This window comes from Anopheles stephensi, chromosome X (genome assembly GCF_013141755.1).
Source record: "Anopheles stephensi strain Indian chromosome X, UCI_ANSTEP_V1.0, whole genome shotgun sequence".
NCBI classification, from domain to species: domain Eukaryota; kingdom Metazoa; phylum Arthropoda; class Insecta; order Diptera; family Culicidae; genus Anopheles; species Anopheles stephensi.
The window spans coordinates 14,145,150-14,158,110 of NC_050201.1; the positions used below are offsets into that span (position 1 = coordinate 14,145,150).

Sequence of the window (12,961 nt, forward strand, 5' to 3'; positions counted from 1 at the left end):
TATTAAAAAAATGCAAGAAAAATACAAACTTATAATGTTTGGTTGATTAAATATTACCGATTTATTGCACTTTCTTGAAATTGTGCCTGTAGAAAAATGCAAAAAAAAAACAGCTTCAATACGTCGTCATCAAGAGCAAGGCCTGATAATAATCGAATCGAAATAAGGGCTAAGTGTTGGGCAGCAGAAGCTCACCCTACAATGAAGGCATCGAACCAAAGAGCAGTAGAGCATCTTGATGGAAACCGGGTCTGTCGCGTGCAAATTGCTTAAGCACACCCATACTCTTCATGACGACGTGTTCAAGCTGTTTTTATTGTATTTTTCTATAGGCGCAATTTCAAAAATGCAATAAATCGGTAATATTTAATCAACCAAAAATCATCAGTTTGTATTCTTCTTGCATTTTTTTAAATAATACTAGTAAATATTAATAACCAAATAACAATTCAATTCCGGAATCGGATTCGGATCCGGATCCCAATTCGAGCGCCCATCACTAATGTTAAGTTTACTCCCCCTAAGTTAAGGCGAATAATCGTAAAAATCCCCGCGCGCATCGTTTAACTATTTATCTCCGAATGTTTTATTGTGTTTTCTCCTGTAAAACGACTTCCTTTAATTATCCGTTTTTCTTTCTTTTACTGTGATATTTCTTGTTACAAACGAAGCGCGCGCGCGCGTGCTGTGTATCTCCTCGGGAAAGCAAGGCCTCCCCCCTTTACCATCTCACAGGACAGAAAAGAGAAAACGAAAACACGGAAGCAGAGAATAGGGTGGTTTTTGGTTTCCGGTGCAGCACTTGCTTTTATTTTAATAAATTTCAGATTGAGAGAGAGAGAGAGAAAAAAATAACCTCCTTAGCATTTTGTTGTTTGTTTTGTAGCGCACATATCTTCCCCTTCTAAATGCGTGGATCAGGGTTTAACGATCGGGATAGGATGTGGAAGAAGGGGGTGGGGGGTTTTTGTGTCGTTTTTTTTAAATTCCACCTAATTGCTCGTTCCGAAATCCCTGATCCTCCGTTTTTCGATAAATATACCTTTGTATTTAAATGCGAATCGTACGCACACACACACACACATTGCGCGGATGTGTGGGAGCGTGCCCCCCTCCTCCGCTAACTCCTTTCTTCCAAAGAGGAGTTGTTGTTTATTAATCTTCGTTTTATAAATTGTGATTTAAACTTTGTCTGTTTGCTTTGCTTTCATCTCTGTATGCGAGTGTGTGTGTGTGTGTGTGTTGCTCTGTTTCAACACGGAAATCAACACACGCGCGGCGCAAACACACCTCGTTGTTCGGCGACATATCCGTACGGGCTAAAGAAATCACTCCGTTCCACGTTATTATCCACTACTACTCCACCTACCACTACTACCATTATAGCTACAACTACTACTACTACTGCTCCTCCGGGTAGTGGATCTGACCGAGGTCCCGACACAGGTTGTTGTTGGCGAACGATGAGTTGTAGTTGAACGTACCGTAGCCGGGTGCCGCGTACTGCGTGTAGGCCGCGGTCGGGAAGATCAGCTCCGGGTTGGCCGCCGCAAACTGGTCCGTGTTCTGCAGGAAGGCGGAATAGTTGGACGAGCAGGCGGCCAGATGCGGATTCAGCTGGACGGCCGTGTCCGCCGCATCCGCCGCACTGTACGCACCTTCGTACGCGGCCGCCGCAAAGCCCTGGTGCTGGTTCTGGGAGATGTTGTTGTTCATGTCGCTCAGGAACTCGATCGACTGTGTCAGGGTGGTGGGTTCGGTGGTGTTGGTGCGTTTGACCGCCGTCCCCGGCACCAGCTCACCGGCGAGTATCTTGTCGTACGTCGTCTTCACGTCGCTTGCTTGATGTGCCTGCTGCTGCTGCTGCTGTGCCTGCTGATGCTTGCGGGCGCTACTGTCGTCTTCGATGATCACGCCCGCCGGCATCGGTTCGTCCGTGCGGTGGTATTTGTGCGCCTTATCACCACCACCGGCCGCCAGCAGGAAGAGCGCATTTTCGCGTGACCTGATCGGGCTGGTCCGTGGGCCGGCCCGCATACTACTAAAGCCGGCCTGCTGATTGTCCGGATTGTTACCATCGTCCTGTGCCATCGCAAGCGAACTAACAAAGTCAACACCACCGACGAACAGATCGTGCCCTTTATCCTGCTGCTGCTGCTGTTGCTGCTGATCTGGGCCCGGCCCTCCCTTGCCTATGCTCTCGTGCAGCATACTCTCCGACATCTCTTTGGCCTCCTTATCGCGCTTGATACAGCTCAGCATGCTGCCCTTCATGTCTGCTGGAAATGGGACATCATCGGGATGTTGGTTAGCTGACCGGTTTTTAACACCTAACCCCTTCTGCACAACTTACCGGGATCTTCCTTGATGCGACGCCGCTTGGAGCTGGAACCGGACAGCGATTTCTGCGACAGTCCCAACAGCCCGTTGATGCTGTACGATTGGGACGCGACGTTCTCCACCTGCTGTGGTGACTTCATCGATTCCTGGTCGGCCTGCATCTGTTGATTGAGACACTCCTGTTGCTGCTGCTGGGTTTGCTGCTGCTGCTGTTGTTGTTGATTGTTGCGCGAAAGAATTCGTGGACTGTCGAGACCACTGTTGTCCGACCGCTGTGAGCTGTACTTGGCCTTTTCCGCCGCCTTGTTGCGAACGATGCTGGGAGATTAATGGTAACATTAGTGGGAGTGGCATTATAACTGGAGGTAGCAGTCGACACACATGGCTTGGAACCTTTCCTGGACCTAGTTCAGGTGAAACTAACAAGAAGGATCGTTTTAGACATCAAATGTCTAGGATGTCTCCAGTAAGAATTGTTCGGGGTCTCAAAGGTCTACTCGGATGTGATAAACGGTAGAGCATGGGATTCTCGACCGGCGAGAGATAATAGGATCTCTAGTTAGATATTGACGGAGTCTCAAAACTATACTCGAATGAGTCAAAACTTAGAACCTTTTGTTACTATTTTCGGGGATTCCTGACGAGGAAGAGTCAGCTTGTCAGAGAGAAAGATCCATTAGACTTCGCTTCGAAACTCTAACTAGAATTGAATATGTCAACACTATCAAGTCAAGTCACTTGGGTCCAGGAGGCTATGGTTGTCAGTAGATATTAAGTTAATCTTATACTGTGCAACTACGAAACAGGGAAAGTTCTCTAGAATCGGAGCAGTATGCAGAACTGACTTTCCGGCAACTAATAATATCAAGTCAAGGAAAGCCAGAAATGGCAAGACCTTTCGAGCTTGTAGTGGCAAACACTGAGTAAGTCCTGAGCTATTCTTGAAGAGATGTTTCTAGACTTTTCCCGATTTGCAGTTGCACAGCAAATAACCCGCACTACCCTTACCGATTGATGGACGAAACGCTCGGCACATTATCGTGCACACAGATCCCATCCGCCAGCAGCTTGTCCCGGATCTCCCACGCAAACATGGTCGGGTTCTGCAGCTTGTAGGCAGCGATCGCTTCCACCACCGGCGGTGTTGCCACCTTCGGCTTCGAACCACCGATCACACCCGCCTTAAAGCTGCCCGTTTCGTAGTATCTGCGGACATACGAAAACGTAGCTGAGTATTGAAACGTCCGTGGAGCTGTGGAGCAGTTGGATACCTACCTGGATAGTATCTTCGATACGCAGCCATGGCTGACGCGAAGCTGGCGCGAAATGTCACACGGCCGGATGCCGTTGTGCGCCAGCTCGACGATCCGCTGCCGGACCAGATCGGGCAGGGGGCGCCCATTCACGAACACCCCGCCTAGTTGATTTACCCCACCATGGCCTACCCGTCGTGCCGTCCAGCCGGGTGAAGGACGAACCGGCCCAGGCACCGGGCAGAGACGCGGACGCAAGGACGCAGATAGTACGGGTACAGGCAGATAAGTAAAGTTACCCAATTTATGTGTTACCCATGTTAGAAACAAAACGAGGAGGTAGAAGAAATCAAAGAAAGGAGGTAGAAAAAAACAAGAAAAAACAAAACGGAGACGGGAAGGAAAAAATAAAAGAAAAGAACAGGTTTACGATTAACAAACATTGCGAATAACAATTTTGGTGACTTGAGCACTTAAAAAAGCGACCAATTTAGTTGTTGTAAGATTGCAAGCGAACTTGGTAAAAGTGTTACAAACTAGTACTAGTGTGCAATGAAAAAAAAGTAATCAAATTAGTTTATAAAACAATAGAAAATGCCTCTTTTCCCATGTGTCTAGGCTGAGCTCCTTGAGATTGAGGCTCGGAGCATAGAACAAAGAAAAAAGGCAAGAACAACAAAAACACCTAAAGGCTTTTGAAAAAGAGAAAAACGGAAATCGTTTCGGTTAGTGTGTGTTAGTGCAACCGCCCGCGCGGTACAGTAGCGCATCTTCTGCAAGACTTCTACCGGCGTGAGGGTTGCCTAGCAATAGAGCAATAGAACAAAATGTAAGCCTTCTTTTGGGTGTGTATTTTTGGTGCGACTTCCAATCCTTCCGATTTGCGCCAAAAATAAAAATGGAAACAAACGCTTAGCACCCATGTGTTACGAGTAAGCGTTGCACAACTAGACAATTTAAATGTAAGATCAGTTTGAGCAGGTCAGCTGAACGAGGGCAAGCTACCTCGTCGGGTTAAGAGAAAGACGCGGTCCCCAACGGCATTGAACAGGTGGCATTGCGTTTTTTTTTTTACTCTCCTCTTCTGACGGTTAAAGGGAAACGGACACGAAGAAAGGATCCAGCAACAGGCTAACAGGATTTTTAAATTATAATGGAAAAAATGGGGAATCGTGGCGGGCGGTGAGGAGACACGGGTACGAAGCAAGACAGACGCGCACGTTGTAAAGTGAAAAAAAAAACAGACACATAATTTTTATCCCTTCCCGTCAGCGAGCACTAATTGTGAAGCAGCTCGGTAAAGCGAAAGAACGAACAGAAGGGAAATATTTCCTCTTGAAGTTTTTCCTTCGCTTGGTCACAAGCTGCCGGCTGTGCCGGGGCACCACTTCTGGTGGTGGTGCTTCGTAATGTTTGACTGTTTTCATATTCAACAATTTTTTTCCTCTCTCTCTCTCTCTCTCTCTCTCTCTCTCTCTCTCTGTCTTCTCTTCTGTTTTTCCCCCTGTTTTCTGTTTCCCGCTTGTCTGCTAATGCCTATACCCCCATTCATGTATAATTCGCTTCCGCTTGTTCGAAGCCGTTTTCCATTTTTGTTTTCCGTGCTCCTTCGCACTCGGCTCGCCTTTTTGGGGTGCGCTGCCGTGTTATCTTCTCTATCTGGGGTTTCTTGTAACTGTCTTTCTGTGCGTTCGTTATTCTGTGTTACACACCCCACATTATGCTCTCGCTTCCCTCGCTTCCTTTGCACAATTTTCCTTCTGCTCCACCTACTACTCCTATCTCTTCAGCGCCTTGCTGTTTGCTTTACTTTGCCACACTCTTTATCCAGGTGACTTTGTGCGTTAGCGTGGTGCCTCTATCTCGTTGATTCTGACTTAATTTTCTCGCAACCTCCTTTCCCCGGGGGGCACACACACACACACAGCAAGCATTACTTTTTCCCGCGGGACACGTTTTTCACTGCTATCCCCGAGGTTAAGTGGTGGTGATGAGCAAGAAAGAAACTCTTTTTTTTTGGGGGGAAAATCTTGTGTGTTACAAGAAACACACATATGCAAGGCCCTTTTACGTTTGGGAATAATGTATGCGAGTGTGTGAAGACACTGCATGGCATCCACCTTAGAAAACCGCGGTTTGTTACAAGAAAAGCCACCTGACGAAGGTTTCTAGCTGTCTTCTGAGTGTTCTCTTTAGATCGGAAAAAGACCATTTTCATGAAGTTTTTGTGTTGTAGATCTTGTAAGGTTCACATGACTGGGCCGGGGTTCAAATCCCATCCGGACCGTTCTCCCGCATTGAGGAATGACTATCCAACTACGTGGTATCAAATGCCCGGCAAGACCTAGGAGATTGTTAGGCCAAGAAGACAAACAAGTAAAAAAATAAGGATTCTCTTCTTTGACATGTGTGTGCTTTTTTTGTTGAAAATTCCTTTCCGTTTTTCGTTCGCTCTACCCAGCTAATAAACCTTTCAAGCTACCAGAGACCCTGGGTCTGCCAGACACAGAGAGAAACAGCCGAGAAAGCAAAAAAAAAGAATAAAGGGAAGCAAACACACACAGACAAACGATCGTTCGGGTGCATTACCCTCCGCTGCGGGGTACGATCGAGTTGGCTCAACTAACCCCCTCAACACCCCTTTCCTACTCACTGACTACCTCTTCTTCCTGCACTCAGAACCGAGAAAAGCCTGAGCGAAAAAAAACATAAGTACGAAAGCATCAACAACAAAAATGTGAACAAACCCTTCTGATCATGGTGGTGTATCAATGTGAAGAGGGTGTGAGAAGGAGGAGGAGTAGGAGTTACTGGGAGGGAATGATCAAAGAAGACAATAACCTACCGCTGTTTTTCTACCCATCTCTTTTCTTCTCTCGCTCCCTTGATAGAGATCCCGGGTGGCAAGAAACCCGGAAAGAAATAAAACCCCCTTCCTCACTCACCCTCTCTTGTGGGATCTCACCCACCCCTTGAAAAGCATATTGTGAGCATATTTGCATTCAAGACAAATCCTTTCGCACACAATGGCTTCCCTACTGTTGGCTGGCTGTGCCGCTGGATGTATATGTGTGGTGGCGAGTTCTTCTGCGCAGGGTGGTTGTTGCGATTCTCACCCCCGAAAACCACCCCAACCACCTCACGCAGCAATCAAAACGTCGGTTGATAGACCTTGAACTTGTTTGATGACCTGACGCCATGTTTGATCGTGTGTTGATGTGAAATCCGTCCGCTCACAGCGCGCGCGCTCGCCTGCGCTCACACACCTACACACCCACACCTAGGGTTTTGGTGGTGGACGGTAGCATAGATTCGCGCTCGTTTGAGTGACAACGGAGACGCCAGACTTTTTCATCGGTAATTCAGTGCTAGAATGCTCTCGCCTTCCAACATATCATCCTCTACAGGGGTACGTATGTGTGTGTGCGTTGAACATGATGATCGTGTGAGGCAGGAAGATTTGGCCAGCGGATCTATAGATTCAAAAGCACGAGACGATCTACAGTGAAGCGTACCGCTGTTTACCCGTCTCTCGCTACGCCGTCTACCCGTCTACTCATTACGGCAAACATCAAGATGTCATGATACCGATGATCGTCCATCAAAAACGGTGCAGAATAATATACCCACACAGACACAGTACATCACAGCGCGTTTCTGGATTCGACGGTAAAAAAAAGGTAAGCTCGGGCGCGTTTAACTTCCTGGAGCTGAAGCCAATCACAAGAGTTCAGGGCGAAAGGTTTTTCTTCTTCGTTATGAACGTGCAGGACTTTGGAAAAAGAAAACAAAGGTTGATCAGAAGAGGATCCGTTCAGGTTTCGGTGCCGTCGGAAGACCCTTCCCTTAACCCGGGTTAGCATGCTCCGCGCATGTTGGGTTCGCAATAAGACGAAATGTAAAAGATCATTTGAGGAACAATTGTAAAAATCACCACCAAAGCCCCGTCAGCAGTACGGGGACTGCCATCAACACAGCTACTACGGAACACGCCATTTTTTCCAGATGCTCGCTGCTGCTCCTGCCGCCATCTTAGCTCTCCGGATCTTTTCCGCTTCCTAGGCGCGTGTCGGTGGTCGGCGCTTGCCCGATTCGTTCACCTTTTGGTTTCACTACGAGCACCGAATTTTAACACGATTTTTCACGCCGGAATCGTTTATCGGTTTTCCGAAAAACGTTTCTGCTTTTTTCTGTTCACTGACAACCTCATACGGCGGCACTTGTACGGGTTTTGCTTTCGGTCGCCGAGATGACTCGAGAACGTCGGGCAAGAAAGAAGATCAAGCTTCTCTGCTAAATCCATCGTATAGGCACGATCACTCACACACACACACACTCGAATGGGGCGAAACACTACCAGAAAGCTCCAAACGCGAGATGGCGAACGACGACGCGGTCTCCGTGTGTTCTCTCGTCGAGACGCTCAAGCAAACAAGCGGTGCGTAAACGAAGCGACACCCGAGCTACCCTTGGCTGTAGCGGCGATCTCTGATCGGGATCGTACCCGTGTACCTATACACGCACACACAGCAACACCGACACCTGTGATGCCGCTATAGCAAGAAGAGAACACCGCCGTCGCACCCATCCGCTTCGTACACCCGCGTACGGCTTGCTCGTATAATTTAAACGGCCAACAGTGTTTTGGGGCGTTCTTTTTATCTCTCTCTCTCTCTCATACAAAACTTTCAAGCTATATCGCTTAGCATGAGGAGCCTTCCCAGAATAGGGTGAGCAGCAGTAGTACAGGTAGTAGTGGTGTGTGGCTTATATTGCCCCCTTTTATAATGCACCCCGGGAGAACTAAGGTCCACAGTGGAAGCCAGAAAAGTTAATTGCGCACCTGTGTGTAATGGATGGATCCTGTCGAACACATACACACATGCCCGTGCGCAGAAGCGAAAGCCACCGGACGTTCTCTTCAACACACATTCCGGCGTCGGTACCACGAGACCCATTCGCTTTGTCGGCTGCACCTACAGTGATGGACAGTAGAATAAGGCCGGATCATTTTGCGCAGAAGAGTAAAAGTATGGGCCGGTCTGGTCTGGTCTGGTCTACACTCCACACGGGACCGGATATCAAATCCCGTCATTAATCTGCTTCCCCATTGGTAGAACCTAGCTTTTGGATAAGCTTGAATACAGGGAGCTAGAAATGGTAGGCTAAAACCTTCTGAAGTTGAACTGCTAAACAAGGAGGAAGTTTGTGGAGTGGTCCGGTGGCACTCTGGGTATCGACTGTCCCGTCCAGACTGACCGGACTTTGTAAGTAGGTCAGACTATTCAGGAGTTGATCAGACTATTCAGCCAGTCAAGCAAGCCAGTCCTGAAATGACAGTCTGCGAGATCTCTTCAGTTTATAATAGAGACAACAAAGAAGGAGTAGGATTTTCTATGTGGTTATCCGAAGGTTGTTATGATGGGTATGCAATCCCATCCTGCCTGGTTTCCCCATCATTAGAACTGAAGATTGAATATGAGAATATTCAACTCAAGACCTCCCAAGGTTGTAGCCGAAGAAAACGAAGGGTGCTTGAATCCTTCCGATGTAGGCAAAAACACTTACACAAGTCTCATTTCAAGGCGATAGCTTAGCCAGTTTTCACGTGGCGATATCGGATATTGACTCTCTTCCGGATTGTCTACAGGACTGATTACACAGCTTTCAAGACAACAGCTTACAAGAGCTTAAGTCAAGAAATTCAGAAATAGCAGGCGAGGTTGTGTGCTAACGAGGAAACGCATCATGATTTTCAAGCGACAGACCTGAGGCCAAATTGGTCGGTGACGACGGTCTTCACATGGCAGGAGCCCGGGTATCCAGCAGAACTGTCAATGGATCTACCACGCTTCTTGCGGTGGTAGAGCCATAGAAGAAGATAGTGTAAAAATGACGTTATGGGGCCAATATTTAACGAATCGACTATATTTGGTGGTGTAAAAATTAGAAATAGTGCGTAGTAAATTCGATGACATAATTGGACCATTATAAATCCTCATCACACGGCAAGACCGGAGTTCAGATCCCATCTGGGCCGTTTCCCCATACTAAGGATTGATTATCCAACTATGCGGTATCAATAAGTATAGTAAGCCAAATATGGCAGACAAGACCTTATGATGTCGGAAGGACAACAAAGAAGAAGAAATCCTTATCAATTTTTCAAAATTTAACTGGGTGAAGTTAGGATATTATCAAAGTGGAATTTTTGCGTTTCAACATTTTTTACATGTCATATCAAAATCAAAATTCGCGTGCATCGGACTATCGCGAGCAGTAGTTTGAAACATCGGAAAATGAAGGTGGTCTTACTCAATTGTCTGTCACTGTTTAAACGCACATACACACGCATCAAAGAATATTTATATGAGCAGGATGAATGGAATGTCCGTTTAAAGGGTACGTAAATGGACGTTAATTCCCCACAATAACCTTCGCTCTACACTTGTCAACGAATCTATGAAAGCAAGGGGGAAGATATCAAGCACACACACACACAACAAAAAAGCAGAAAACACACTAGGGTAAAAAGGCTTTGCGTGTTGAAACGCTGAGGGGAAACAATGAATTTAAAAAATAAGAGCATAAAACGAAAAAGAGAACTAATACGGGACTAACAAAAAGAAGAAAAGGAAGAAAAAACAGGAGGCCCGCTTCCGTTAACGGCGAAAGCAGTATAATGTATATAGGGTGAAAAATTGGCGGGACGACCAAACCACCCTAGCCGGTTCACCCCACGCCGTTCTTACAGGTGTAATACTCCAGTATGTTCTGCTTGCAATTAAACGAATTGTAGTGCATGATGCTTGCAGCTGTGGGAAGGGTAGTGACAGGGCGGGTCAGGAAGAGGGGAGAAAGTTGTCAAAGTTAGAACAGACCAGCGCGAAGGAAGGTACTTAAAAACCGTGCAGGCAAACATCCTTGAAGGATGTGGCTACGAGGGTTTTTTCCCCCTCCCGGGACCGATCATGTCCATTTTGGCCGGGTTTTTGACGGCGGACTTGGCAGGAAGCTTGACTGGGCGAACCTGAGACATTCAAGTCATGTTGCCTTCCCGCAGCAATTGGATCTTTGTCGTTTTGGTGGGTATACATTGTAAGGTTATAACCAGGTTTGTTGGAGTCGAGTTTGGAAGATAGATAGAGATCAAGTCAATACGTTAGTGACACACTTACCATCCTAGTTGGAGTACGTCCAACTGCTCTGCCGAAGGTGTATCAATGTCATCCGGTTTGCTTCTTGCTGTTGGTGGACTCTTGATGGTGGTTCCCGCTATTCCTGGTCATCTTTCTTGATTGAAGGCAGGTCCTCGCTAGTCGGATGATATTGCTCATTGCCAAACGCTCTGAAAGAAGGTTCTAAAGCAATCTGCTCCTTTTCTCAAGAAACCCTGGATATGTTTGCTCCCTTCTCAGCCTCTTGGACGGTAAATCCGGAGGTAAATTGCTAGTCCGGAGAGATATTAAAATCAAAACTTCTATTACGCTTCCCCCAACCTAAACGCAAGGCAATATCATACGCCGGAAAGGAAACAAAGTTAGCTCCGCCGAAGCAATTCCTGCTAGTTGACAGGCGCGTGCGGTCGTCACTCAACCGTAACACGTGCTCCTGGCAGATTTTGTACCACCAGCCACTGGTTTCGACTCGAATGGCATTTAGAGGGCCTTTTTTTTTGTAAAGGGATCGCTTTTTCTTTTTTGGCTTTCCAATTCCACCTCACAAACAAATCGTCTCAGCGAGATGTTTGCACTAAAAGAGCACACAATTTAAAACACAACACCTTGGTGAGCCTTGTAACTGTCAGTTGGTTCGGTTAAGGATTTCTTTGGGAACAGCGGGACACGGGACATAAACCGCGGACCATTCGCAGCAAACATTGGCTTCTTGCTTCTTGCCATGTACATTCAAAACGGAAGACACACCACGGTACCTGCTCTCTCAGGGTGGCCTTTCCACGGATGCTGGTGAATTTGAAGCACGCACGAACCGAACTCGGTACCTGAAACACGGGCAAGGACGACCACTACGTAATTGTGCAAGCACGCAAATAAACACACGGGCGATGCGCTCTTAAGCTGTGTGTGTGTGTTCGCCTTTTTATGTTGTTTGCTGTCGCACTCTACACACGCTCACTATTCACGCTGGCTGGCGTTTATGCAGTGAGCTCCAGAACGCGGTGCCTGCTGTCGGTTCAGCTTCTGCAACTGCCCGTCCCCTTGTGTACGGATGCGCGAATCCCTTCTGATTACGGTTCGCGGGTGTGCGAGAGCAGGAACGATTGTACGAGATAGTGCTGTGAGTCTGCCTGCTCTTTCCCGCAGGTTGGCGGCAATGTGTGTGACTCATCGGGGAGAAAGAGAGAGAGAGAGCGGTAAAGGCCGGTACGATGACACGAATGAGATGCACACAAACGCATCTTGCTACGATGGCTGGCAGTTTGAATGCCAGCTGACAGCATATATCGGCAGGCGGATGCACAGCATCGTGCCGCTTCAGTAACTCTTAACGCAATTAGAAGAATGCCTGTTCGAATCTTCCATTTTCCTAAAAGCAAGACAAGAAGATAGATTTTGGGCGTGATTTACCAACCAAACTTTTTTTTCTTACCAGGATCTACTACAAGCTAATAGCGGTCGTGGGCTTCTAGTTAGATGTCCTCGATATCACCTCTAGCTGCTCGTAGCGAACGTATCGCAGCCATCACAGCTACATTTGTCCATTTAATAAATTGTATAACTCTCAACATGAACAAATTAGATTGAAGTTCATCAATCAAAAATATTAAGACACATGTAGCGACAATTCTCTAATACTGTCTTGGCTCGTAAAGCTGAGTTATAGCTTTATCCAAGAGTCCTTCAAATATATTGATCGTCTTGGTTCGCTCTTCTGAGACCGTCTTCAAGACATGGCCAGGTCGCCAATCCGTTTACCGCACACTCGGTTTAGGGTCGTATGCCTCTAAGAAATCGCAGATTCAACTCCTCCAGATGACTGGTTCACAGACTTACAGACAATTACCTTCCGGATGGAACATGCGTTTGGCGTTTTCCTCGTTCCGTACCCCAACCATCGTATCCTTTCGGCTTTACCCTACCGGCTATATCGACATCTTGGGCCGATAGATAGTTTCTAGGACTGAAAATACGACTCCTATAGACCATCTGTCGGGCCGAGATGTCTTTATGGCCGGTGGGGTAGTGACTGTCAGGATATTTTTATCGCTGCATAGCTCTGCTAGCTTGTGGTTTACTCTCATTCTCCGAAAACGAACATGCAGATTGGCGTCCTCCGTGAGGATAGTGCAGGATAGTTTAGTCTAGAATATATGACGGACGTATCTGTAGGATCGAAATCTTCTGGAT

General features: G+C 47.1%; 1 protein-coding gene across 2 annotated transcripts; it reads right to left on the minus strand.

The window, feature by feature from the left end:
• Window positions 1–780: 780 nt before the first annotated feature.
• LOC118509540 (paired box protein Pax-2-B) lies at window positions 781–10,727 on the minus strand. Of its 2 annotated transcripts, none has more exons than XM_036050280.1 (5): window positions 10,346–10,727; window positions 3,616–3,781; window positions 3,349–3,546; window positions 2,354–2,658; window positions 781–2,279 (listed from the first exon to the last, which is right to left on the minus strand). In XM_036050280.1, exons 1-5 carry the CDS (start codon window positions 10,395–10,397, stop codon window positions 1,402–1,404), a joined length of 1,599 nt encoding a protein of 532 aa, XP_035906173.1. In that variant the 5' UTR covers window positions 10,398–10,727; the 3' UTR covers window positions 781–1,401. The 2 variants fall into 2 exon arrangements, with proteins under 2 accessions (XP_035906173.1, XP_035906182.1); XM_036050289.1 differs by having other exon boundaries at window positions 781–2,276; window positions 10,346–10,408.
• Between the last annotated feature and the right edge of the window lie 2,234 nt (window positions 10,728–12,961).

Excerpts from the sequence above, each read along its gene's own strand:
- LOC118509540 (XM_036050280.1), bottom strand. The coding sequence starts at position 10,397 with ATGCACTACAATTCGTTTAATTGCAAGCAGAACATACTGGAGTATTAC. Across the intron at positions 2,659-3,348 it reads AGCGTTTCGTCCATCAATCG|CATCGTTCGCAACAAGGCGG; the intron begins GTAAGGGTAGTG and ends TTAATCTCCCAG. Across the intron at positions 2,280-2,353 it reads TCGCATCAAGGAAGATCCCG|CAGACATGAAGGGCAGCATG; the intron begins GTAAGTTGTGCA and ends TCCCATTTCCAG.